At 49.1% G+C, this 27,958-nt stretch overlaps 1 protein-coding gene across 4 annotated transcripts in view; it reads right to left on the bottom strand.

Moving 5' to 3' along the window:
* GATAD2A (GATA zinc finger domain containing 2A) overlaps positions 1-27,378 on the bottom strand; it is a gene marked incomplete at both ends in the record, with an annotated part of 36,600 nt that extends 9,222 nt beyond the window's left edge. The window contains 6 exons of one of the 4 annotated variants that reach the window (XM_080715323.1): positions 35-202; positions 312-443; positions 2,240-2,329; positions 3,938-4,069; positions 4,155-4,287; positions 27,113-27,378. In XM_080715323.1, the coding sequence (XP_080571449.1) occupies positions 35-202; positions 312-443; positions 2,240-2,329; positions 3,938-4,069; positions 4,155-4,287; positions 27,113-27,375 (918 nt within the window). The remainder of the gene's footprint in view (positions 1-34; positions 203-311; positions 444-2,239; positions 2,330-3,937; positions 4,070-4,154; positions 4,288-27,112) is intronic. The other 3 variants (XM_080715321.1, XM_080715320.1, XM_080715322.1) reach the window with 3 other exon arrangements.
* Positions 27,379-27,958: the final 580 nt, after the last annotated feature.

Here is a 27,958-nt window from a genome sequence, read left to right as displayed (position 1 = left end):
ACATTCCGCTCCCGGCCTTGGCACAGGCCCTCACCTGTGGGATGTTAACAAGCAGACTGGCGTTGGGGACGTTGGCGACACGGATCAGTCCCTGCTGGATGATTCTCTGTCCCTGAATTTGCACGCTGGGTACTGAGGCCCGGGGGGCCAGGAGGAGGGGCGGGGGCCCCGTGGTGGAATGTTGTCTGATGTTGTGGATTTGCTGTTGGAGTAGAAGCAAGAAATCCAGCTGAGACTGAGAGAGAAGGGAGGCCCAAGGAAGTGGGGGCCCCACGGCAGGGCCGGTCTACCCCGTCCTGCAGCACGCTCACCTGTGCTCCCCTGACGAGAGGAGGCATGACGACCTGTGTGCTGGCCTGTGGCCCCAGCTTGGAGGACACCTGCTGCCCACCACGGACCAGGGGTGGTGGGATGACACTGCTAGGCACTCGGGCTGAAGAGGTCTATCAATGATACCAATACCCATGTTTACATACAGAGCTTTTACGTTTTTAGAAAACAGATTGATCAGGTGTGATGACACACACACTTGCCATTCCAGTGCATGGGAAGCTTAGACAGAAGGACTGCAGGTTCGTGACCAGCCTCAGCAACTTCGGGAGGCCCTCAGTAACTTAGTGAGACCATTTCAAAATAAAAAAAAAAAATAAGGCTGGGGGTGTAGTTCAAGGAATAATGCCTCTGGGTCCAACCCCCAGCACCAAAATAAAATACATAAATAAATAAAATATTTATCTTTTTTTGTGTGTATGTGGTGGAGATTAAACTCCAGGGCATTCTAGCTCTGAGCTATATCTCAAAACCCTTTTGCTCCCTTTTGTGGTTCTAGAAATTGAACCCAGGGCATTCTATTACCTCTGAGCTATACCCCAAGCCCCATTTTATTTTGAAACAGGGCCTTGCTGCTGTTGAGGCTGGCCGTGAACTTGTGACGCCATTTCAGCCTCCCAAGTACTGGGATTACAGATATACACCATCATTCCTGGCCAGATTTATTTTTATGAAAAAACATGCTAGTTAAAAAAAAAAAACCCTTGTACTAGAGATTGAACCAAGGGCCACTCTACCATTGTGCTACACCACCACCGTGTGTGTGTGTGTGTGTGTGTGTGTGTGTGTGTGTGTGTGTGTGGTACTGGGGATTGAACTCAGGGGCTTCTACCTTTGAGCTATACCCCAGCACTATTTTTATTTTTTATTTGAAACAGGGTCTTGCTAGGTTGATTAGAGTCTCACTATTTGTGGAGGCTGTCCTCGAACTTGTAATCCTCCTGTCTCAGCCTTCCAAATACAGGGATTTCAGGTGTGCACTACTATACCTGGCCTATTATAAAGTCTCAAATGGTCATGGTAGCACATGCCTGTAATCCCAGTACTTGGAAGGCTGAGACAGGAAGATTGCAGGTCTGCTGCAAATCTTAGCAACAAAGCAACGCCTTTAGCAACTAAGCAAGACCCTGTTTAAAAATAAAATTAAATAGGGCTGGGAGTGTAGCTTGTAGGGAGAGTGCCCCTGGGTTCAGAAACCCCAGTACCAAAAGTAAATAAGAAGAAAGAAAGAAAGAAAGAAAGAAAGAAAGAAAGAAAGAAAGACAGACAGACAGACAGACAGACAGACTAGCTTCCTAAATTACTGCACACTAGCCTCAAACCTGTGATTCTCATATCTTGGCCTCCCAAGTACTGGGTTTAAAGGCATAATCCCAGCTGATAATCCCAGCAAGAAAAAAAAGTTAAAAAATGTGTACACACACACACACACACACACACACACACACACACACACACACACACCTCTGAAATGTTTATTTTTATCTCCTCCTCGCTCTATTATTTATTTATTTATTTTGCAGGTCTGGAGATGGAACCCAGCAGCATTCGGCTTCCAAGCTGCAACCCATCCCCTAATTTATTTTTTTTTTATTCTTTATTTTGAAACAGGGTCTCACTAAGTTGTGGAGGGCTTCACTAAGTAGCTGAGGCTGTCCGCAAACCACGATCCTCCTGCCTCAGCCTCCCAAATGCTGAGAGTACAAGTGTGCGCCACCACGCCTGGCTTCCTCCTTGCTCCAATACCAGGGATTGAACCCGAGGGCACTTTACTCCTGAGCTACACCCACAGTCCTTTTCATTTTTAGACAGGAGTCTCCTCCTGAAGGACCTGGGACTGGGGCTGCTCAGGATCCCATGTACTATAGACCGTAGTCATACCTGACCAAGACTTAGAGGGCAGACTGACCTGAAGCAATGTTTTGCCAGCAGGAAGGTTCTGGGTGCCCCGCACAAGTGGGGGAGGGGTGGTCACTGCACTCCCAGCAGAGCCCGTGGGCTGCAAGAGAATAAGACATGTGGAAGATGAGGGACAGCCAGTCTTCCCCCCATAGATGTGCCAACATCTATGAGAGAAGACTGACTTCCTCCTCAAAGCACACTAGGCTTCTAGCCCACCAGTGGTCCTGTCTGTGGCAGGAGTTGGCATGTTCTCTACACCCCTGCCTCTCAGCATCTTTCCCTGACTCCCGCTGCTCTACCCTGCAGTGGATGGAAAGGCTGACAGTAGCAGCAGTTGAGGCAAAGGACCCTGGGCCTAGACAGTTAAAACCCAACCCTGGTGAGAAAATGCTGGGTCTGAAACTTTTTTTTCTTTTCTCTGAAGTGTATGTGTATGCTGCTGGGGATGGAACCCAGGGTCTCATACAGGATGGGCAAGCACTCCAAAACCACCTCCCCTGGGCCATCTGAATGCGATTTAAAGCCACATATCCCACAGAGAAGGAATAGTGAATGGGCGGACTCTGCTCACCCCTCCTGTCCTTCTCAAACAGTTCTTCCTGTCCACAGTGCACTGATGATCCACGTTAATGAGGCAGGGATTAAAGTGTACAGAAGGTAACTGCATTGGCAACTTAGAAGCCCTCCCAAACAGGGTTTAGGAAGCCCAAGGAAGCCGGAAATGGTGGTGCCTGCCTGTAACCCCAATACTTAGGAGGCCGAAATAGGAGGATTGCAGGTTTTTGGCCAGCTTCAGCTACTTAGTGAGACCCTGTTTCAAAATAAAGAATAAAAAACCCTGTTTCAAAATAAAGAATAAAAAACAGGGCTGGGGGTATAGCTTAGAGGTAGCGTGCCCCTGGGTCAAATCCCCAGTACTGCAAAAGGTGATGCATGCTTATAATCTCGGTACATGAGAGGCTGAGATAGGAGGGTTGCAGGTTTGAGAACAGCCTCAGCAAGTAGTGAGACTCTCAATAACCTATTTCAAAATAAAAAATAAAAATAAAAAAAAAATAGGGCTGGGGGTGTAGCTCAAAGGTAGAATGCCCCTGGGTTCAATCCCTATTGCCACAAAGAAGGGGGGGAGGGGTCAAGGAAATAAATTTAACTTGCAGTCCATGTTAAACTGGGGAAGCAGAACAAAGAGCCTTAGGCTCCAGGGAGGACGGGCCAGGAGCAGGACCATCACCAGGGTGCTGGGCTGACATCCATGGCTGGGTGCTCAGCTCACTCAGCCTGGCTCTGACGGGACTGAGAGGCACAAAATGTGCCACGGCAGGAGGAGGAGGAGGACCCGAGGTGCTGGGACAAGGCCTGGGCAGCTGCCCACAGGGCAGAGAGCCTGGACAGACTTCTTGACTCAGAGCTACTTTTTCTGTTGCTTCTACAGTAGCACCAAAACACCATGCTCCATTTCCTCGATACCATCAAACTAAGAGACGTAAGTTTTACATACTCACATCCAGCACATTCTAAGCTGAAATGCATGTTTGTATCTTCCTTAGACATCCTTTTAGCTAAATTCAAAATACATTCTGGAACTCACAAACATCTCAGACCACACCCCTCTGAGGAAGGCCCCCCACAGCCTTCCCACCCATACTGAGGACCGGTGTCAGGGCAAGACAGCGGCTGGTCACTGACGGGGGCGGGCAGCACATACCTTCTGGGCAGTGGCTTCTTTCTGTATTTGACTCTGTCGTAGCTTTTTCAACAAAACGAGTTTTGCTTCTTCTAATCTCAACTCTTCTTTGAGTCGCTTGATCATTCTTTCTCGTTCTTCAGGACTACTCTTCTGCAAAGGCAGAGAATGAGGCCTGAAGGAGGGTTCTTGGGCAGAGAGCCCCATCACCGCAAGCGAGGCTCCCCAACTAGCTCACCATGAGGGCCTCAGTGCTGGTCTCCTTCAAGGCCACCTTGGTCAGCCCATTCACCCGGGGGCTGGAGGGCTGCTCGCTGTCGGAGAGCACAATCACGTCTGGCGAGGGTGGTCTCCTCTCGGACTTCATGTCACTGTGGCCAAAGACAGCAGGTGATTAATAGAGCAGCGTGCCTGGCTGCAGACAAGGTGTCTATGCCTGCAGATGCACAGCTGGACAGTGGAGAGCACGTCGCTCTGGCTTGGCCTCCCTGCGACCCAGGGCCAGCTCTTCCCTCTCTGTGCTGCACACACCTGCCTGCCGATCCCCACTAGCTGGGCTTTCTTCTCTCGGCACATACATCAGAGGGTACCCAAACCTGGAATCACAGCTAGGAGCCTCGGCTCCTGCTTCCATCCCTAAGCTGAGAGCACGAGTGCCCCAGCATTGCATGAGATATTTTAGAAAATGCCATCGCTCCCTATACCATCATGTGGCTTGGTAATGGCAAATGCACTCAGCTTCAGATCCTGGGGCTCTAGTTTGTTCTCAGCCAGTGGTTAGGACTCCAATCCAATGAGCTGGGCATGATGGGATGTGTGTATCTCAAAACCCGGGGTCTGGGAGGCCAAGACAGGAAGACTGTAGGTTCCTGGCCAGCCTCAGCTACTTAGGTGAGACCCTCTGCAACTTAGTGAGACACTGTTTCAAAATAAAGAATAAAAAAAGGCTTGAGGGTATAGCTTGGAGGTAGAATAACCCTGGGTTCAATCCCCAGTACTGCCAAAAAACGAAAAAACAAAACCCAGCAGGGGCTAACCGGGTGTGGTGGCACAGGCTTGTAATTCCAGTATTTGGGAGGCTCAAACAGGAAGACCACACAGGTTTGAAACCAGCTTCAGCTACTTAGTGAGGCTCTCAGTAACTTAGTGAGACCCTGTTTCCAAATAAAATATAAAATAGGCCTAGGAGTATAACCCGGAGGTAGAAAGCCCTTGGGTTCCATCCCCAATACCACCACCACCACAAAAAAAAAAAAAAAAAAAAAAAAAAAGCCGAATGTGGTGGCACATGCTTGTAATCCCAGTACTTGGAAGGCTGAGACAGGAGGATTGTGCAGGTACTTAGCGAGGCTCTCAGATTCAGCAACTTAGTGAGACCCTATTTCCAAATAAAAATATAAGAAGCCCGTGTGTTTCATCCCCCCCCCAAATATATTTGGCTGAGGGTGTAGCTTAGAGGTAGAATGCCCTGAGTGGCTACCACTTGAGCATGCAGACACCACCTAAGAGAGAGCTCAAGCCCCTCCACGAACCATTCTCTCTTTTCTGCTCAACCTAGGAATGCTGACAGCCTCACATCTGACAGCCCACTTGCTCCCAGAAGTCTGAAGCACTAGCTCCCTCATGAGGCAGTCCTAGGCTGCAGGCTGGATAGTCCTTCCCAGGACACACGTGGCACATGGCAAGAACAAATTAATGTTGTGAAACCAACAAGAACATCTTTCTCAAAGACCTGGGTGCTCTCTACCCACCTGCAAACTGGTTTACAACCTCCCCGGTCCCATACGCTCTAATAGTGACTGGCCACCCGCCTTTCTCCCTCCCACCCTCTGCCTCTGACCACCCCAGAAGACCTGGTTCAAACTGCACCATGATAAATGCTCATCACTTTTGTCATAACCCCTCTGCTTCCTACTAAACGTCCTTACTCACTCAGCTCACTTTCACCCATAAATTCAACCCTTGGGCCTGTTCCTTCTTATTGATAGTCCACAGCGTCTTGCTACAGCTGGGCTTGTCAGAAGGTGATGGGGTAGAGGCGGATTTTTCTGTTCTTTTGTCAGGTCACAAACATCTAAGAGTACAGCTGATATGCAGGGGCTGTGATGTCTGTCAGATTCCAATAGCAGTATTTATCCATTGTGTGCTCCCTACATTCTATACCATTCAGTCTGGGTGGGAGCAAACTGATAACTAAGCCCTCTGGGAGAAGCAACACCTAGGATGTACATGTACACCTGCTACTGCCCCTGTGCTATGGCACCACTGACATGACACACAGGGAGCCCCAGTGATCATGTGTGTCCAGACCTAGCACTTCCACCTGCTGATGATACACTGCAAACTTTCCTTGAAGATCCGTGCTCAGTATTTGTGTTGAAGGAATCCAATTCTATTTTTTTTGGGGGGGGAGGGGTGGATGTGGGCATGGAACCTGAGGACATTCCACCTCCGAGCTACACTCTCTGCCCTATTTTTGAAACAGGGTCTCTAAGTTGCAGAAGGCCTAACTGAAGTAGCTGAGGCTGTCTGCGAACTGTGATCCTCCTGTCTTAGCCTCTCAAATGCTGGGATTACAAGCATGCGCCACCATGCCCAGCACCCCCTGCCCTATTTTTTATATTTTATTTTGAAACAGGGTCTAAGTTACGGAGTGCCTCTCTAAGTAGCTACGGCTGTCTAATTCTACTTCTGTGGTAAGGAAAAGCATATGAAGACACAAGATGTCCAGTAGGTGGCACTGCAAGCCAGGGAACAAACTTGGATAAAGTTATCTGGAAGCCACAGCTCCAAGTTATCCCAGCTTTTTCCACTAGACTCCAACAGTGTGAGGACAATCACTAGGATGAGAGGATGAAGAGCTTGTCTCTGCTTTAACAACCTAAACTCCCACTGCCATGCCTGAGGGCACTGCGTCCTCAAGACGCATGGGCACAGAGCACCAGAGGCCAGGGCTCGGCCGACTACCTGGAGCCGGCCAAGTTCCAAGGATAGCTGGAACTGCAGTGCTCGCTGTCCTCTGGCTCAATCTCATCCCACCGCGAGAGCTACATGGTGGTAAACCTAAACACTGAGTGCTGGTCCTGATTAGATTAACCAGTAAGGCTGCCAGCCTAGGCCCAACTGTCAGAGAGTGGGGGAATGGATGGAGAGGTGCCTGGTTCCTAGGCATGGGGCAGTCCAGAAACAGGTAGTTCATAAAGTGACCCTCGACCTGTGCTTAGGTCCCACTAAACTACCTCTGCATAGCTCACTGACTTTACTCAAGATCAACTTTCAAGGTGACTAATGGCTCAAATTGGACCAGCACAGAGCAGCAGCTGCCAGGCCCATGTGAACTGAGGAGCGGTGGCCCAGGCGGCCTCTCATGTAGAACTGCACATGAGACACACTTCCTTGGGCAAGCAAGCACAGGTGCAAAGGCCAGCATCGCTTTCTCATCATTTCTTGAACTGAGGTTCGAGAGGTGAGATGTCTAATAAAGCTTAGATTTGCCTGAGAGAAGAGGGCAGGGCCATGAACAGAGGTCATTCAGCAGGTTCTCGAGGGGGGCACCCTGACCTCAGTGCCCCCTCGCCCCATCTTGGTCTGAAACTAATCAAGAACTCATCCAAGAGATGATGTCATTTACTCATCAGTGATCACTCAGAATCCCCAGCAGCCAGCAGGGAGTGAACTTCCTGTATGCTAATCAGGCCACCAAATGTCATGTGACAAAGGCATTTCCCTTAGTCATGTGACCCTTTAACTGTGCCTTCCAACGTGAAAACCATGGCAACGGGCAGTTCTAACTGGTTTGTGACACACAGCCTTCATTTTGAGAAGGGAGGTAAGGGTTCAGGTACTGTCAGAAAATGGAGGCGCCAGATCACCCCAGGGCTGCAGGCATCTCCTGTGTCACACCAGCCCCAAGGGAACTATGTGCGTCCCAGGGACTGGGCTAACCTCTCCTAGACACAGAGTAAAAAGCTTCAAGATTCTTAGCACTTTTCAGGAGAGGACTTTAATGATCACAGACATTATTTTGGAGAATTTTTTTTTAATTACTAAAACCATCTAAAGCTGGGCGTGGTGGCACACCAGGCCTCAGGTACTCACTGAGGCCCTCTACAACTTAGTGAGACCCTCTTTCAAAAATAAAGAAGGAAGCCCGGCGTGGTGGCGCAGGCTTGCAATCCGAACATTTGGTATGCTAAAGCAGAAGGATCCGGACATCAGCTGCTTAGTGAGGTCCTCTACAACTTAGTGAGACCCTCTTTCAAAAATAAAGAATACAGCCGGGCGTGGTGGCACAAGCTTGTAATCCTAGCATATGAGAGGCTGTGACTGGAGAATCACGGTTCATAGACAGCCTCAGCTACTTAGTGAGAACCTTTGCAACTCAGTGAGACCCTGTTTCAAAATAAAGAATGAAATAGGGCTGGGAGTGTAGGTTGGAGGTAGAATGCTCCTGGGTTCCATCCCCAGCACCACGGGGGGGGGGGGGGGAATCTAAGAGCCTGGCTTAGTGGTGAATGCCTAGAAGGCTGAGACAGAAGGATTACAGGTTCAAGGACAGTAAGGAGTGACTCTCTTTCAAATTAAAAATAAAAAATAGGGCTAGGGTTGTAGCTCAGAGGCAGAATGTCCCTGGGTTCAATCCTCTATATAAAACAAATAAACAACAACAAAACACCCAAGGTGAGAGAAGAGAAGCAGGAAATCTAGCCCACAGTGCCAGGAGGGCCTGACCTGCCACAGGGCGCCTGCTTGATGGCAGTCATCTTGGGCACCAACTGTATTTGAAATCTACACAGCATTTCGGGGCAAATCCGATAAAGCCCATCTTGCCTTGCCCATCTCAAGAACCTTTATGTAAAATATGGCCAAAAGAGATTTTGTTTGTTTGCGGTATTGGGGATGGAAGCCAGGGGCATTCTACCTCCGCGCTACACCCCAGGTCCTATTTTTTAGTCTTTATATTTTTTGAAACAGGGGCTCACTGAGTTGCAAGGGGCCTTGCTAAGTAGCCTGTCTGCAAACAGTGATCCTCCAGTCTCCACTTCCTGAATGCTGGGATTACATGCGTGCATGCGTGCGCCACTACACCCAGCGTCAAAAAGAGATTTTATGTGACCTACAAAAATCCCTGGAAGCAGGCCAAACTGTTATCAATGTAAATGGTCCCACCAAAAGCCAGAAATTCTGTTACCTGCCAGGAACTTCCACAGAGTTTCCTGTAGGAAAGGGCAAGGATTATAATCTCAGAACACTTGTAATCCCAGTACTTGGGAGGCTGAGACAGGAGGTTCTCCGCCAGCCTCAGCTACTTAGTGAGGCCCTCTACAACTTAGTGAGACTCTGTTTCAAAGTAAAGTATAAAAAACAGGGCTGGGAGTATAACCTGGAAGTAGAATGTCCCTGGGTTTAATCCCCAGTACTGCAAAACAAACAAACAAACAAACAAACAAACAAACAAACTCAATGACACTCCAGTCACCAAAGGAACCCTCCTGCACATCACTCCCCTGAACTCCAATCAGAGGCCTGCATGTAATTAGTGTTTTGTGTCCCCTTAGCCAGGCTAGGGGTCAGAGGGGCAGAAGAGGGGCCTTGGGACTTTGTAGCTCTCCAGGGCAGGCACCATCACCCCTCATTCATTCACTCTCACTCATATCTGCTGAAAGCCCACCTACAATGCAGGAGCTATACCAGGTGGTGGTAAGAAACCCTGGATCAAGGCAAGTCTGCCCTGAGGGCTCATGGTCCAGAGGGGCACACATGCAAAGCCAAGAGGGGAAGAAGTTGGTATGCAGGCCAGGTGAGGTCCAGAGACAAGTCTGCAAGCAGGAACTGGGCTGTCAGTCCAAAACTTTGGTCATAGTTGGGGATAAAAGAAAAATCGTTTAAGAAATGATGTAATGGGCAGGGCACGGTGGTGCACACTTGTAAATCCCAGCATTTGGGAGGCTGAGACTGGAGGATTGTGGTTCGTGGACAGCCTCAGCTACTTAGTGAGGCACTCCGTACCTTAGTGAGACCTTCGGCAACTTAGTAAGACCCTGTTTAAAAAAAAAAAAAAAAAAACTAGGGCTGAGGGTGTAGCTCAGAGGTAGAATGCTCCTTGGTTCAATCCCCAGTATTACAATAAATACATAAAATAAATAAAGCCGGGCATAGTGGTGCATGCTTGTAATCCCAGTATTTGGGAGGCTGAGACAGGAGGACTGCGGTTCACGGACAGCTCCAGCTACTTAGTGAGGCCCTCCTCAACTTAGTGAGACCCTGTTTCAAAAAAGAAAGAATAAAAATAGGGCAGGGGCTGTAGCTTGGAAGTCAAATGCCCCTGGGTTCCATCCCCAACACCCCAACAAACATATTTAAGGAGAAACATCCAAGTCATTAAATTCCAAGCTCATTAAATTCTAAGCAATATAAATACAAAGAGTTTTACATCTAGTCACATCTCAAACTGCAGAAAGTCAAAGAACAACAAAATCTTTAACTACCCGTGGACTTGTCCCAGAGGCAGGGCTGTCTCAGGGCTCACGGACACACAGCACCTTGTGTGGTCTGAGCCTTCCTCTGTCAGTCTTTTTTTTTCTTTTCTTTTCTTTGGTGGTACTAGGGGTGGAACCCGGGGCTTTCTACCTTCAGGCTATACTCCCAGACTTTTTTTTTTTTTTTAATATTTTTATTTGGAAACAGGGTCTCACTAAGTTGCTGAGAGTTTAAGTAGCTGAGGCTGGCTTTGAACCTGTGCGATCCTCCTGTCTCAGCCTCCCAAGCGAGGGGATTACAAGCCTGTGCCACCATGCCTGGCTTCTTTTTTTAAAAACATGGTCTCACTATGCTGTTTAGCCTGTGTTCAAACTCCTGGGATCAAGGAATACTTGATAATAGGTACATACTGCCAGGCCCAGCACAAGCCTCATTTGCCACTTCTACAAGTGCTCACCGTGGACCCCTGATCCTCCTTTAGGATGCTCTCCTACACGAGGAGGACATTTGAATCTCACCTAGACAGCCTTGTACCCCCAGGATCCTCTCTACAAAGCCCAGGTCCTGGCCCACAGACACGGCCGGCAGTGGCTCCTCCCATTGGGCCATAATGCCCATGTGGAACATTACCCATCACACCCCAAGTGACTAGCTCACCTGTCCTGGGCCCAGCACAAACAGAGGCACAGTACCTACAAGGCCAGGTCATCCTCCCTCCCTCAGCCTCCCAGGGTAGCATGGCATTGCACATGACAGGAGGATTTCCCTACCTTGCACTGGAACCTTTACTCCCCTCACGCGGACACAGCATAACCTTAGCTCCCACTGAGAACCAGGATCTTCATTCTCAGGGTAATGAGCTGAGCAAAGGGCAAGGGTGAGGGACCAGCCCTGGCCTGACATCATAGCCCCAGAAGAGTGGGTGAGGCTCCCCCACCTCCCCTGAGCAGGCTATGCTGGCTGGGGCTAAGGGAGAGGCCATAGGGCCTTCCCCTAGAGCCCGTGGTCCTGCTCACAGCCCTGCCTTGCACGCAGCCTACACAATCCTATGGAGCTTTCCCACAAAGCCACTGGCCTGGAGGAGCCCTGGCTTCCACCCCCGCCCAGCCTTGGACCAGAAACAGCTCCAAGTAGTACAGGCTGTGGAAACGCCATGCCCCCAGTCAGAAAACACCAGCATCTCACATGCTTGTTTCTCTTGCAAACTCTCCTCCATGTGCCTCCTAAAAGGGGGTCTAGATTTCAGAACACCTGGCTCCCAGGAAAGTCTGACTGCCCCCAGCACCATGGTGCAGGACACCCAAAGCCAGGAGAGGGAAAGAGAGATGAGACAGACACAGAGATGAGCCAGGCCAGTCCCAGCTGTCCCAGCCTTAAGCCAGTAAGCTAATGGGCTATCAGCCTAGTCCAGGAGCTAGTCCACACCCGTGACTCTGCTTCCTCCTTCAGACTGTCCCCAACAGAGGCCGCCCACTCTAGACACTAGCCTAGGACAAGGCAGGGAGTGGAGAGGTTTAAGCCTTAAAGCTGCCCCTACAAAGGGGCAGCAGCAGCAGCTCTGTGCAGACGTGAGATGCAGGGTGACATAGAAGACTAAGCTATCCAGTGAAGGAGGGGGTAGAGGGTCCCAATGGAGAAAAGGGGCTGTGTGAGGACTGGGAGGCAGCTCAGCTTCAGGTGCTGCATAAAGCAAGATATGCATCAAAGCCAGAATTCAATTGCATACTCTCGCTCACTGTGCCACCCCTCCACCCCCCAAACCAGAGCAGCACTTCCAGAGCAGTCCTAGGAGAGAAAAAAACAAATAGCTGTCACTGGCTCCCCAAGTCAGTCCTGCCACTGGGCAACGTCACGTTTGGCAGAGCTGTGCAGTGGGTCTTTTGACAGCCACCTGGGCATGGGGCAGCTCACCGGGACCTTGCCCTTCTTCCAGCCCCCAACCATGTGACCAGAAGGGGAGCTCTGCTGCCCAGGACACAGGTGGCAGACGCAGAGCCACTTCTCCCCAGCCCCACCCCTCCCTTCTCAGCATCCATTACCATTCCCCTAGCCTGGAAACCTGAGACCCTCTTGGCTGGGATGTCAAGAGAAAAGCCTCAAGCCAGCTCTGTGGGGGCCTGGGAGAGAAGGGTTCTGCTTCTCTGCCACAGAGGCCATAGAAGTGAGCAGCTGGGATGGAACTGTTAAAACCCAGCCATCATTCTTCCTGGAGACTTGGGGTCCAACAACCGCTCTGGGACCCCATTATGGTGAGCCTTGTCATACATAGGGAGGGAGAGAAGAGATTAACATGCTTCCCCCCCCCCCCATGCATGGAGGCCAGTGGTCCCACTTCCTCATCTGGAGCTAGAGAGCCCCAATCAGTGAAAGGCCAGGAGACAGCCTTCCAGGAATGCAGCAGCTCCCAGGAGCCAAGCACCCCAGTGGGGAGGGGCCAGAGAACCTCACTGCTACAGAAGCAGAGTGGCTGAGGGCTGCAGAGACAAGGCAAGGGGACCACAGTGGTATGTGCACTGGGCCAGTGACCCAACACCTGCCCAGAATGTCCCTGCAGCATGATCCTGCCAGCAGCTGATGCTACAGGGAGGGCTACGTCAAATCCAGCACACTGCTTAGAGACTTAGGAAGGTATATATGGTAGGAATGATCAAAAGTACAAAAGCAAAATACTGAAAAATCATCCCAACACCTGCTCTCTCTACATGCAACACCACAGGCTGCCCCGTGCCAACCACCAAAACACACCTCTAAGTAATCCTCAACATCACCCTATGTGCAGGCGAGGGGGCCATCTCACAGAGGCTGAGGACTGCTGAGTCAAACAGCCAGGGAGGCTTTCAGATAAGCTCAGCATACACTGGGGCTACTGTGTACCTGCCTCACTGCAAAGGGCCTGGGGGCCGCAGAAAAGATGCGGGGTTGGAGAGTAGTATTCTGTAACTGTTGGCTCTGATAGCCGGTATTTGGGTTATCAAGTACCATTTTTGAAATAGGTTAAAACTAATATTTATATTTCAAAGATCCAGCCAGGCATGGTGGCACACACGTGTAATCTCAGTACTGAGATAGGAGGACTGTAAGTTCAAAGACATCCTCAACAAGTAATGAGACTTTCATCAACCTACCGAGACCCTGTTTCAAAATAAAAAATAAAAACAGGGCTAGGGATATAGTTTAGAGGTAGAATCCCCCCCCCCAATTCAGCCGGGCGTGGTGGCACATGCTTGTAATCCCCACGCTTGGGAGACTGAGACAGGAGGATCGCACGGGTTCAAAGCCAGCCTCAGCTACTTAGTGAGGCTTTCAGCAACTTAGTGAGACCCTGTTTCCAAATAGAGTATAAAAACGGTCTAAAAAAAAAAACCCCAAAAAAGTATTTAAAAAAAAAACCCAAAACAAACAAAAAAAAAGAATTCCCCCCGATTCAATCCCCAATGTCTGTCTGTCTGTCTGTCACGCACACACGATCCCAGACAGCTGGCAGCATCTGCATGCTGACTCTCCAGGATGCTATTCAGCAACTTAGTGAGACCCTGTTTCCAAATAGAGTATAAAAACGGTCTAAAAAAAACCCCAAAAAAGTATTAAAAAAAAACAAACAAACAAAAAAAGAATTCCCCCCGATTCAATCCCCAATGTCTGTCTGTCTGTCTCTCATGCACACACGATCCCAGACAGCTGGCAGCATCTGCATGCTGACTCTCCAGGATGCTATGGAGAAGACAGGAATGTGGTCCCAGACTCAATCAGGAAATAGTAACTTGATCCAAAGCAGGCTAGGGGACTGTCAGAACCTGGGGGTGGCAAGAGGATCGGGTCATGGCACTCAGGCCTGAGCTCAAGGAGAGTGAAGGACAAACAGGAGGATCAGATCCTGACCCTGGTGCCAATACCAGCACCCCTCCTGCTTCTGGTACCTGCACATGCACCAGACCACTTCCCTCCAGGCAGGAACAAGTGTAGATTGCACCCCCCTGGGAGAAAGCCAGCCCACTTACTAAGTAAAGCAAGAGAAAGTCATCTGCATGCAGATGAAAACCACGAACAAGGAACCAGTGCTGCTCCCCAGCTGCAATGGCCACAGACTTTCTCAATATGTGTAGAACTCACGAGGCCTTTTAGAGACAGCCCTTTGGTTTTCTGCACCTGACAAATCCCAGTGTGCCCTCTTGGCCCCAGCTCAGGCTCAACAAGATCCCAGTGAGGACCCCTGCAGCCACGAGGGCCCTGGCCCAGTGGAGAAAGCTCAGTCTCTCCACCTACAGAATGGGATGCCATTCGCCCTCGGGGCTGTCAAGAAACGTGGTTACACTTCTATCAGAGGACGAGTCCTTCCATGTTCTGTGACAAAGGGTGACCAGATGAAGCACTCCTAGGCCTGCTGCATGGCAGCACCAGGATAGAAAGGCTTGTGTGTGAGCATCTGCACCACTTGAGGGAAGGACTGAAAGACACTCCAGGGAAATCAGATGTGGGTGTCTCAAAAACATTTTCCCCAAAATGTTCAGGGCAAACCTGTTGCTTCACAGAAAACTCCTGGTGCTATTTGCTGCTAGTGGTCAAAACCAAGATTCCAATAAGCAAAATTCATAATTTTGGAAAACTGGCATTTACCACTCACTGTGAGCTCAACGTTCCCCAACAGATAAGCAGGACAGAAAGAGGCTTGATTTTGTGGCATCATGATGAAACGTGTATGAGGCTGTGTATGCATTTCATCATGATACTATCTCTGTACTGCATAAACTTGGAGTTTCTAATGTTTAATGCTACTGCCCACTTACAAGTTAAAAGACCATTCAGGGAGAGAAGAGACAAATCTCCCAGAAGAATCCCAAATAACTTCTGCAGACACCCTACCGCCGACAAGGTGAGTAGAACCCCTATTCTTCAGGGGTGGGGCTGTGCATAGTGACTCTATTCCAAAGGGCACAGCATGGGGAGAAGGAGAGTAGCTGATCAGTGGGAACCCCTGACAAATACCACGCCCAGCCAGAGGAGCAGCCACCCCCTGCTGCGACGACTTGAGTTGACAGGGCACTCTGCTGGGATTCGATGAGAAGTGCTCTCTAGCTGGGCATGACAGTGCACACTTATAATCCCAATACTTGGGAGGCTGAGACAGGAGGATGGCAGCCTCGGCTACTTAGTGAGTTCTCTGCAACGTAGTGAGACCCTGTTTCAAAACAAAGAATTAAAAAAAAAAGGCCCGAGGGGTGTGTCTCAGAGGTAGAACGCCCCCGAGTTCATCCCCTAGTACTGCCAAAAACAAACACACAAACAAACAAACAAACAAACGAATAAAATAAAGGCCGGGCATGGTGGCGCACACTTGTAATCCCAGCATTCGGGAGGCAGAGACTGGAGAATCATGGTTTGCAGACAGCCTCAGCTACTTAGCGAGGCCCTTCACAACTCCATGAGACCCTGTTTCAAAAAATAAAAAGACGCCAGTTGTGGTGGCACACACTTGTAATCCCCACGCTTGGGAGGCAGAGATAGGAGGATCATGCAGGTTCGAAGCCAGCCGCGCTGGCTTAAGAGACCATGTGCCCAAATATACATAAATAAATAAAAAATAGGTCTGGGAGTGTAGCCCGGAGGTAGAAGGGCTTCCAAGAACCCCAGTACCACCAAAAATCAAAAATAAAAAGACTAAAAAATAGGACCAAGCTGGGCGTGATGGCGCACGCTTGTAATCCCAGCATTCGGGAGGCTGAGACCTGAGGATAGTGGTTCACGGACAGCCTCAGCTACTTATTGAGACCCAGTTTCAAAATAAAGAATAAAAAATAGGGCAGGGGGTATAGCTTGGAGGTCAAATGCCCCTAGGTTCCATCCCCAGACCCACCAAAAAAATAAAAAATAAAAAGGTGCTCTTTAGCTCTGTGTGGCCTTCTCCCTCAGTCTAACTCCAAGAAATTTCTACTGAGTCCCATTGCAGGGACAAAGAGAATGCCTGACCAGCACTCCTACAGAAAGTCTGAGAAATACCACAGCCCAGAAGAGCCTATAAGATGTGAGAATTCCTGAAATAGAACTTAGGGACCAGGTAGTATAACCCATTCCTATAAACCCTGAGATGGAAGGGTCACAGGTTTGAGGTCAGTCAGGGTTAGGGCCTGTCTTTCTGTGTGTCTGCCTGTCTGCCTGCCAGCCTGCATGCATGCCTGTGTGTACTGGGGAATGATTCAAGGGCATTCTACCTCTGAGCTAAGCCCAATTTTATTTTTTTGGTTTTTGAAACAAGGTCTCGCTAAGTTGCTGAGAGTCTTGCTATGTTCCTGAGGCTGTCCTAGAACCTGTGATCCTCCTGCCTCAGCCTCCCAAGTACTGGGATTACAAGTGCATGCCACCATGCCTGGTTTAAGGTTTTATTTTAAAAATATTTTTCTAGCCAGGCGTGGTGGCACATGCTTGTAATCCCAGCATTTGGGAGGCTGAGATAGGATCGTGGTTCACAGACAGCCTCAGCTACTTAGTGAGACCCTTTGCAACTCAGTGAGACGGTCTCAAAATAAAGAATATAAAATAAGGCTGGGGGGGGTAGCTTGGAGGTAGACTGCCCCTGGGTTCTACTTCCAGCACTGCAAAATTAATTAATTAAAATATTCTTCTGCTGAAAGTGCCAAAGACCTGATGAGTTCTTTTTCTCCTTCCTTCCTTCCTTCCTTCCTTTTTTTAGTGGTACTGGGGTTTCTGGAAGCCCTTCTACCTCCGGGCTACACTCCCAGACCAATTTTATTTTTGGAAACAGGGTCTCTTAAGCCCGCGAACCTCTTAAGCGATCCTCCTGTCTCCACCTCCCAAGCGCGGGGATTACAAGCGTGCGCCACCACGCCTGGCGTCCCGATGAGTTTTAATATAACCAAGGACAAAAGGCCTACTGACAAGGTCTCAGTCTAGGTGCAGCTATGGTGGAGAACGGCCACCTGTGTGCTGGTCCCACATCCATGAGGAAATGCAGGGATTCCAAAAGACAACGGAAAAGCTGTTTCCGGGAGAGCTGGGCTTTCTTCACATGCTCCACCCCTAACAGCATTTCACCGGATGCGGAAGAAGAGACGAAGACGTAGCAGCTGTCTCCTTACTGAGTCAAGTATTCAAGAGATTTGCAAAATGCAGACGGTCACCAACGTATGAGGGTTTTACTTACGATTTTCAACTTTATGATAATGTGCAATCAATATACATTCAGCAGAAGCTGCACTAGGAATTCTGAATTTGGACCTCCTCCTGGGCTGGCAGTATGCAGTATGATGGCCTCTCAATGCAGGCCCAGTCAGGCAATCATGAGAAGACACAACTGACACGCCCCGTAGGTCAGGTCAGTGCACTTTCAAGTTATGTTATTTTCCACTTACAACAGTTTCCTGGGATGTAATCCATCATACGCAGGAGCACAATGAAAATGTTATTCTTACCTTTTGTGTTATATTTGATATTTTCCTGTAAATATTTTGTAATATTTTACTTGTAGTGAATTGGATCACAGTATCATTTCCTAGCACATAGCAGGCTATGTGGGAAGAAAATGTACAATTCTTTGATTAAAATTAATTCCCACCGAACTAAACTTTGAGTGTTTCACGGGAAAAAAAAAATGTTTCACACACATGCCGGGCGTGGTGGCGCACGCTTGTAATCCCCGCGCTTGGGAGGCAGACACAGGAGGATCGCGCAGGTTCGAAGCCAGCCGCGCTAGCTGGCTTAGGAGACCCTGTTTCCAAATAAAAAAAATATAAAAAAATAGGTCTGGGAGTGTAGCCCGGAGGCAGAAGGGCTTCCAGGAACCCCAGTACCACAAAAAAAAAAAAAAAAAAGTTTCACACACAAAAAATGTTATTTATGCTAATAGATCACAGGTTTATTACTGTCATCTTTTAACTGAATTAATAATATCTTCAAATTTTTTTCCCCTCTTGTGGTACTGGGATGGAACAGAGAAGCTTTCTACCTCTGGGCTACACCCCTAGACCTATTTTTTTTTTTTTTACATTTTATGTGAAAACAGGGTCTCACCAAGTTGTTGGGTGCCTCACTAAGTAGCTGAGGCTGTCCACAAACTGCGATCCTCCCATCTCAGCCTCCCAAACGCTGGGATTACAAGCATCCGCCACCACGCCCCATTATAAAGTTGTATTTTGAAAAACAAGACACACTGAAAACTTATTATGACTCGCCCTGTAGCCATGCCATAGTTTTCTTATAATACCTGTTCAATCTTAAGCCAGCAAAACTTGGTAACCATAACAGTCTTGTACCCCTAATCAGTAACTATGGTTCCCCAAATTCACCAAAAAAGCAAAACAGGCCAAGGTGGCTTGAACACAGAGTTCCTGCAGATCAGAGTCAAGCACAGGGAGGGGCTGGCCAGGGCCCCTAGACCTCCCTGGAGCTGCTGTTCTGCACTGTGTCCCGCTGCTGCCTTGGCATCTCCGTTCTTCAGCATGCCTGTCTGTCAGTCTCATGGTACTAGGGATGGACTCAGGAGCATTCTACCACTGAACGACACCCCCAGCCCTATTTTTTTATTCTTTTTATTTTGAAACAGGGTCTCACTCAGTTGCATCGGGCCTCACTAAGGAATAACTTAGGCTGTCCATGAACCACAATCCTTCTGTCTCAGCCTCCCAAATGCTGGGATTACAAGCTTGTGACACCACGCCTGGCTGTCTCTGCTTTCTTGAAAAGGTGTCCCCAATCTTCTGGGCTCTATGCAGGCCCAGCAGCCTCTCTCCCTATCCATAAGGGGCCCCCAAACCCAACGCCCAGCTCTGGAAATTCAACTAGGCAGCTGAGCGTGGTGGCACACGCTTGTAATCTCAGTACTTGGAGGCTGAGACAGGAGGACTGCAGGTTCGAGGCCAGCCTCAGCTACATAGTGAGGCCCTACGCAGCTTAGTAAAACTCTGTTTCAAAATTAAATTGGGATAGGGGTGTAGTTTGGAGGCAGAATACCCCTGGGTTCAATCCCCAATATTGGGGGGAAAAATGAAATCCAACTAAGCCTACCTTTCTGGCCGCAGCACTATATGTGCCTTCTGGTCCTCACCTTCGCGCACCCTGATTTCTAGGGTATGTGCTCCTTCAAGTATGCCACCTGAACCACTTTTCCACGCTGCCACAGCCACCCTGAGTCCTCCCCTAGGAGGGCGGAAGGCAGCACTATATGCCTGAGCTGCCAGCTCTCTCTGGAGAGCTCTACTGCATTTGACCTGCTTCTGAAGGCTGTCAGGGCCCCTGCCTTGAGAAATTCTGCATATCACCAAGTCTCAGTCCCAAGACCTGAAACAGCTCAGTTTTGTTATGTCTCATCTATTTTAAAGATTCAAGTTCTAAAAATAACATTCCTATGTCTTGAGATATGAGGAGGGGACACATTTTCCATCCTTCCATCCATCAAACACCACCTCCCTGTCTCCTGCTCCCAGAGAGGGCAGGGCGCTTCCATACACCATGGCACTCATGTGAACCCCAACCGCAGGGCGCTCATCCTCTCCGAGACAGGTGAGGCCTGGCGGTACGCACGCTGCCTTCCTCCACTGGGGGTCTGTGGCCTGTCATTTCCTCCTGTCATTTATTTTCAGGCACTCCTGAGTTTCCAAAGGTTCTGACCATCAGTTCCGTGATAGCTCTCATTCCAGGTTGAGGCAGAGACAAGAAGGGTGCACATGGAAGGGGTGCACTAAACCAGGCCACAAAGAGAACCAAACAGCATCAGACTGGGCCTGCCCAGCTTCCTTTTTTTCTTCTACCACCAGCTATTTGCTCAGACAACAAATTATAATTTGTGTGCTTATTTTCTTAAGAAAAAATCACTAAACTCAAATTTTTCCTCCAATTGGGCAAACCATTCTTTTCTTCCCAGAACACATTTTGCAAACTGCAAAAATACTGCCTTCTCCAGTATGACTCCTGCTTGCCATACTTGGGGTCACACATGTCCTTGCAGGATCCCAAATATCCACTACTCTTTCTTTTTTTTTCTTTTTCTTTTTTTTTGGTGGTACTGGGGTTCCTGGAAGCCCTTCTAACTCCGGGCTACACTCCCACACCTATTTTTGCATTTTTATTTGGAAACAGGGTCTCCTAAGCCAGCGCGCGCGGCTGGCTTCGAACCTGCGCAATCCTCCTGTCTCCGCCTCCCAAGCGCGGGAATGACAAGCGTGCGCCACCACGCCCGGCTGCTCTTTCTACCTCTTCTACACACAGAGGCCCTGTGTCCTGGGCACCTTTTGCCTCCTTCACTCTCTGTTGCCAGATCAAGGGCCATGAAGAAGAGAAGGTGATTCCTTGACCTCCAGGACACTCCGGCAGCCACTGGCTGCAAACTAAAAGGAAACCTATGCAAGTACAATTTCAGCTGGCACAAGAGAGGCTGGCCTGAGACACTCCCTCTCGTATCCCACAGTGAGGGCATTTAGATTACCCACCACACAGCCAAGGCATCAGTTACGGGAGAGGAGCATGCTGGCATGCCAATAGAGCACCAGAAGAAATGTGTGCTGGGAGATTTCAGAAACCACAACAGCACAAGCAGAAGCCAGTCATTTAAAATTATAAAGCTCACCAGGCGTGGCGGCACACGCTTGTAATCCCCGCGCTTGGGAGGCAGAGACAGGAGAACCGCGCAGGTTCGAGCCAGCTTTGCTGGATTAAGAGACCCTGTTCCCCAACCCCCCCCCAAAATATATATATGTAAAGGTCTGGGAGTGTAGCCCGGAGGTAGGGTTCCATCCCCAGTACCACCACCAAATTAAAATTTAAAAAAAATTATAAAGCTCACTGCAACCTGTGAATCTACTCAACTTACATGTGTGTGAAAAAAGGAGTTCCTGACCAAGACGGACACGTGTTCACAGGTGACTGCAGAAGAGTCTTTGGTTTCCTGTCAGGGACCCCACATCACAGCAGCCCCAAAAGGCCTGCACTGCAGGAGAGAGGCCCTGGTTCAGTGTCGCCTCTAGAACCAGAGGATATTAAAAGGGCAGCAAAGGAGCCAGAATTGAAGGGGGACACACTGATCTATCACCAGGCACAAGGCATACCCATCACCTGTGTGAGCGGGGCCACTCTGGAGAGTTAAAAATCTGCCATCCTAGGGCTCCAAAGTGACTTCATGACGTTTAGAGGTACAAAGGAATCCCTAAACTTTCAAGGATTTCAGATCACCACTAATGGTCTAGGCTGATGGCAAATAGATAGAAAAACGGGAATGAGGAGTCCATAGGGGAAAAGTGGCTTTATTTTTATTAAAAAGAAGTGCCAGACAGGGCCACAAAGACTCAGAGAGACAGCAACTCAGGCAGGGAAGGGAGCACAAAGTTCAGAGCCCACCTTCCAGGGAATGTACCTCTCAGTTCCCACAAGCTTACCTTGCTAACCAAAGGCTAAGAAATGGTGGGCTATGGATTTCTAGTTGGAAGCTGAAGTAGCTGCTCCTGGGGCCACCCAGCCTCTACTGGGAAGTTGCCCAGCAGCCGACAGAATTAAAAGCAAAAGGCAGCATCAGCCTCTGACAGGTGCTGGGGAGGGACAGAGGCAGTGATGGAGGAGGGGGCTCCTGAGAGCTGCCCACAGAGCACTGAGAACTCCCACTCTCCCCTGGGATGCTTCAGGAAGGACCTGGGCTTCTTGCTGTAGGGCTTCCAAAGCTCTCACACCCAGTAGGGGTCAGATGCTATGAGGAAACTATAACAGAACCAGGGTAGCAGAGGAGCCGTGTGAGAACCCAGCCATGCCCCCAACCAAAACCCAGACCGCTGGGCCATATTCGCTTCTCCTGCTCCGAGAGGCATTCCGGCAGACAGCTGGTGGGCGGGCAATGCACAGCTGTGGGGCACAGTCATGAGCATGGGGCGGAGGCCCAGGCCCCACACTGACAGCCAGTGCAGCAATGACTGAGCTACAGCTTCGTGACAAGCAGGTTGGGCAGGTGCCATTACAGGCCTGGACCCTAACTTCTCTGGGCGCCCAGTGGCTGAAACTTTGAAGACAAACACCACCACACAAGGATGAAGCAGCCAGGCCACCATACTCAAGGGTATAAAACTGCCCAGAACTGTGTGAGAAAGTCTGGCAGTGGACCACTGGGAGTCTGGCAGAGGGAGGCCCTGGCCATGTGATCTGACCACATGGAGACATCTGCAGGGATGTGCACAGCATCAGAGCTCACACTAGTCCAAACACACCATGAAGGTATCTACCAGAAGGCGAGTAGATGTGCCCTGCACACAGCTCAGTAGCAGACCACACATACTAGGAGTAAATTTCAGAACTCAAGCAGTAAGGGAGGCCAGTCCTCAAAATGCAGACCGTGGCCGGGCGTGGTGGCGCACGCTTGTAATCCCTGTGCTTGGGAGGCGGAGACAGGAGGATTGTACAGGTTGGAAGCCAGCTTCACTGGCTTAAGAGACCCTGTTTCCAAATAAAATATAAAATAGGTCTGGGTATAGTCCGGAGGTAGAAGGGTTCCATCCCCAGTACCATAAAAAAAAGAAAAGAAAAGAAAAGAAAAGAAAAGAAAAGAAAAGAAAAGAAAAGAGCAGACTGTGTGAGTCTATTTCCAGGAAGCTACAGAAGAGGCACGACTGCCCCAGCATGAGGCAGTACACCAAGACAGGGAGGCAGGAAGCATGTATGCGGCGCTCCTCCTGAGAGCACTCTGGGTGGTGACACGGTTCTTTACCTCGATCAGGTTAGGGTTATTCAGGCATATACGTGTGTCAGAACTCTGGGGCTGCCGGGCACGGCGGTGCACACCTGAAATCCCAGTATTTGTGAAACATAGGATTGTTGGTTCGAGGACAGCCTCGAACTACAGCAAGTAGTGCTCTCATCAACCCAGTGAGATGCTGTTTCAAAATAAGAATAAAATAGGGCTGCGAGAGTATAGCTTGTAGGTAGAATGCCCTGGGTTCAATCTCCAGTACAAACAGAGAAACTCGGGGGTAGCACCAGCACCTTTCCTCCAGTTAGGTTAAGTGTCCTCCACAGGCCCACGCCTCAAAGGCTTGATCCTTAGCCGTGGGGCCAATGGGAAGTGGTAAGACATTTTAGAGGTGATGCCTACTACAAGGTCTAATCACTGGGACATGTCTTTAAGGAGGACCCTGGTGTTCTGGTCTTTCTCTCTCTCTGTTTTGTTTTGCAGTACTGAGCATGGAACCCAGGGACATTCTGCCTCCAAGCTACACCCCCAGCCCTATTTTTAAGTCTTTATTTTAAAACAGGGCTTCACTAAGTAACTGAGGCTATCCGTGAACCAGGATCCTCCTATCTCAGCCTCCCAAATGCTGGGATTACAAGCGTGTGCCACGACATCCAGCTCTATTTTTTAATCTTGAAACAGGGTCTCACTGAGTTGCAAAGGGCCTCACTAAGGAGGCTGAGGCCTCCCAAATGCTAGGATTATAAGCATGTGCCTCCATGCTGCGCTTTCAGCAGCCTTTTTTTCCCCCTCAGTACTGGGGAAAAAACCCAGGGGTATTGTGCCTCCGAGGTACACCCCCAGCCCTATTAGTCATTTTATTTTTGAAACAGGGTCTCACTGAGTTGCGAAGGGCCTTGCTAAGTAGCTGAGGCTGCTCACAAACCGCGATGCTCTGGTCTCAGCCTCCCGAATGCTAGGATCACAAGTGTGCGCCACCACGCCCGGCTTTCAGCAGCCTTTTAATCATGCCCTTCTGGTTGCTCCATGCCTCTGGCCAACTTGCAGAGTGCTAAAGTGGTTTTGTTTTTGGTTTTGTCACTTCTGCCTTGCTTTATCATTACATTTTGGGGAAGAGGATTTGGCAACCTCATCAATCCAAACCTGAGGTTGCCCTCCAATTTTGTTTCTTACATGAAACATACCTATTAGGAGACTAAGCTAGAAAAAATACCAAGTTGGCTGAGTGCAGAGGTGTACACCTGTGATTCCAGGTATACAGGAGTCTGAGGCAATACTAGAAAGCACTGACAATGAATTATTGCTGTACTTACTGAAACCCCGTCTCCAAATAAAAAGGGCTATGACAGGGTTCAGTGGTACCACACCTGGCTAACTCCAGCCCCCCCCCCTTTTTTGCGGGTCTGGAGATGGAACCCAGGGGCATTTGACCTCTGAGCTATACCCCCTGCCCTATTTTTTATTCTTTATTTTGAAACAGGGTCTCACTAAGTTGCGAAGGGCCTAAGTAGCTGAGGCTATCCGCCTCCTGTCTCAGCCTCCTGGATGCTGGAATTACAACCATGCCCTACCACGCCCAGCTAACTCCTGCCCTTTTTATTATTTGGAAACAGGGTCTCCTAAGTTACTGACAGACTAAGTTGTTGAGGTTGACCTTGAACCTGTGATCCTCTTATCTCAGCCTCCTAAATACTGCCATCATAGGTGTAAGCCACCATGTCTAGCTTCAGTAACTACTTTTTTTTTTTTTTTTTTTGCAGTACCAGGGATGGAACCCAGGAGCATTCTACTTCTGATCTGCACCCCAGCCCTATTTTTATTCTTTATTTTGAAAAAGAGTCTCACTGAGTTAACAAAATGCCACACTAAGTAGCTGAGGCTGTCCTCAAAGATGATCCTCCTGTCTCAGCCTCCCAAATGCTGGGATTACAAGCATGTGCTACCATGCCCAGCACCACTTTCTTTCTTTTTTTAGAAAGCCTCTGGTGGAACCCAGAGGCTTTCTACCTCCGGGCTATACTACCAGACCTTTTTTATATTTTATTTGGAAACAGGGTCTCACTAAGTTGCTGAAAGCCTCACTAAGTAGCTGAGGCTGGCTTTGAACTCATGTGATCCTCCCGTCTCAGCCTCCCAAGCGTGGGGATTACAAGCGTGCGCCACTATGCCCGGCCCAGCACCAGTTTCTTTAAAAAAAAAAAAAAAAAAAAAAAAAAACTCTCTCCTAGAAACCATCAGAAACTACCTCTAGCCTTCAAAATCCCCCAATTGGGTCATAATTCAGTAAGAAAGCATCAAAGAACAAGAGGTAGGGCTTAAAAAAAGAATCAAACAGAAACTCTGAAAACAATACAGACAAATCTTGGTATCAAGTAAAGGACTGGTCCTAGGACCTTCTGCAGACACCAAAATCTGATGCTCTTAGATAAAATGGTATGGTATTTGCATGGAACCTATATACATTCTCCTGCCTGTAGTTTAAATCACCTCTAAATGACTTAGAATATCTAATACAATGTAAATTTTATATAAGTAAAGAGAAGTCAGTACATGTTTAGTTCAAATGCAACCACCCTCCCCTAGTGATGCTGGTGCTGCGAGCTAAATTTAGAGCCTTATAGACCATATACAGAAAGCACCATATATATAAATGTGTGTGTGTGTGTGTGTGTGTGTGTGTGTGTGTGTGTGTGTGTGTATAATATATAGAATGTTTATCTTGAGAAGGTATGGCTTCTAAAAGCTGATAGAGAGCCGGGCATGGGGGAGTACTTGGGAAGCTGAGACAGGAGGATCCCGAGTTCCAGACCAAGCCTCAGCAACTCTGTAAGACTCTCAGCAACCTAGCAAAACCCAGGTTCAAAATAAAAAATAAAACAGGGCTGGGGGTATAGCTTAGATATACAACACCCCTGGGTTTAATGCCCAATACCACAGTAAATACATAGATACTGACAGCAGGTCAAATAATCTCTGAAGTCCTTAGGATCTCAACAGTCTGGACTCCAAAACAGATAAATGGATTTTTTTTGGGGGGTGGTGGTACTGGGGATGGAACCCTTCTACCTCCGGGCTACACTCCCAGACCTATTTTTATATTTTTTATTTGGAAACAGGGTCTCTTAAGCCAGCAAGACTGGCTTCGAACCTGCGCGATCCTCCTGTCTCCACCTCCCAAGCAGGGGGATTACAAACGTGCACCAACATGCCCAGCCAAAATGAATTTTACACAAAGATTACAGGTCAGGTTGAGGAACCCTACAGGGTCAGCTGACAGTTACAGAGAGAGGCACCAGCCTCTCCCCCACCCCCCAGAAAACCTGACTACAGGGCTGGGGCCAGAAGGCTATGCCCTCAGTGAGCATCTGGGTATGAACATTCTGGAGAGTTCTGGGGTGGAATATAAGATCCTAGGCCCAAATTTCCATTTACAGGGAGAAGGACTGAGTGAAGAAATGGGGATGGGAGATTGAGTCTGATTTCTTCCAAGTGTTTACATCAAAAGCCTGACAAAAGCTGAGTTATCAGCAATATCATCCTTGACATCATTCATGATGACTAAGAAAAAACCAACAGAGCAGCCAAAAAAGACCCAAAGTGAGTGTTGATCAAGTAGGAAAATCAAGAAGCCCCTCCTATGGGAGTAGAACTCTGACTCCCAACTCACGTCAAGTGACCCAAAAGGGAAGGGCATCCCTATCTCCTGATGCCTAAAGACCTGAAAAGCAAGGAGGCAGAACAAAACTCAGATCTTTCTATAAACCCTAAACACTGAATGACAGATGGCAGGTACATGCTTAGTGAAGTCCTGCTAATAGTAGGGAAGATAAAAGGGGTAACACTCCCCACCTCCCATCCCCCATGCCACTGACCTCTGGGCTCCAGGAGGGAGCTGCTTTGGCCAGGACAGCACAGCTGCAGCGAGGCGATGCCAGCACTGGAGCCCAGACATGTGTACAACAGACCATCAAGCTGCTCCCTCCTGGTGCAGCTCACCCCTTCTTCTCCATATACCAGGGCATCACACCACAGTCCCCACTCACCTGTGTGAGGTACGCATGTCCACTGGCCCGTCGCCCACCAGGCCTTCACCTCTGCCCATAGCAGTGGCCTCCGCTGCCCTCAGCAACCCTTGGGTGGGGCCTGCTCCCAGTTCAGGTGTCACCCTGGTGTCTCCGCTAATGTTTATGTCTGAAGCAGACAATCCTCTTTCCATTTTTATTTTCTTGTTCTCCACATCATCCTCCGTCAGGTCCAATTCAAGGGCTCGTTTCTGACTCCGTGTTCGGCATGCTTCCTCAGTCATTCTGAACTTTGAGGGGAAAAGACACAACATTTTAACTGGGTACAAGGAGTTTGCTACCTTCTTACAAACTTTCCAAGGTGGAAAGTTTTCTTCCTGTGTGGCAAGAGCTGAAGCAGCCACAACAGATGACAATACACGTGGCCCCTAAGGAACTCCAGGGCATTTATTTCTTCATGGCAGTGGGGAAGGCTGGGCAGGAGTAGGCCCAGCCTCCTGCCCCTACTCAGAGCTGGGCAAGAACAATGGCAAGGGGCTGCCCATCAGAAAGGACAGGGATTCTTTGCAATCCTCTTCTAGATCACAACTACTGGCCTGCGGGGATCTGAGCAGCTGCCCTGGACTGGAGCTGTGTGAAATCCAGGAAGGGGCTGTCCAAGGAGTCAAGCCCAGCCCTGCACTGTGGTCACTGGTTGACCCTGCTTCTCTCCTTCAGTGAAGGGCTCTCAAGCCTGCTCACCTCCAGGGGGCACGGAGTATGGGTCACTTTTAACCTTCTGCTTGCACGCAAGGTACACTTTGAGGAGAATGGGGCCTGGCCCATCAATGTGCCACTGCCTTGTACCTGCAGCATGCACATATCTTG

This window comes from Muscardinus avellanarius (assembly GCF_963383645.1).
Source record: "Muscardinus avellanarius genome assembly, chromosome: 18".
NCBI lineage: Eukaryota > Metazoa > Chordata > Mammalia > Rodentia > Gliridae > Muscardinus > Muscardinus avellanarius.
This window is presented reverse-complemented; position numbering and strand designations above follow the sequence as displayed.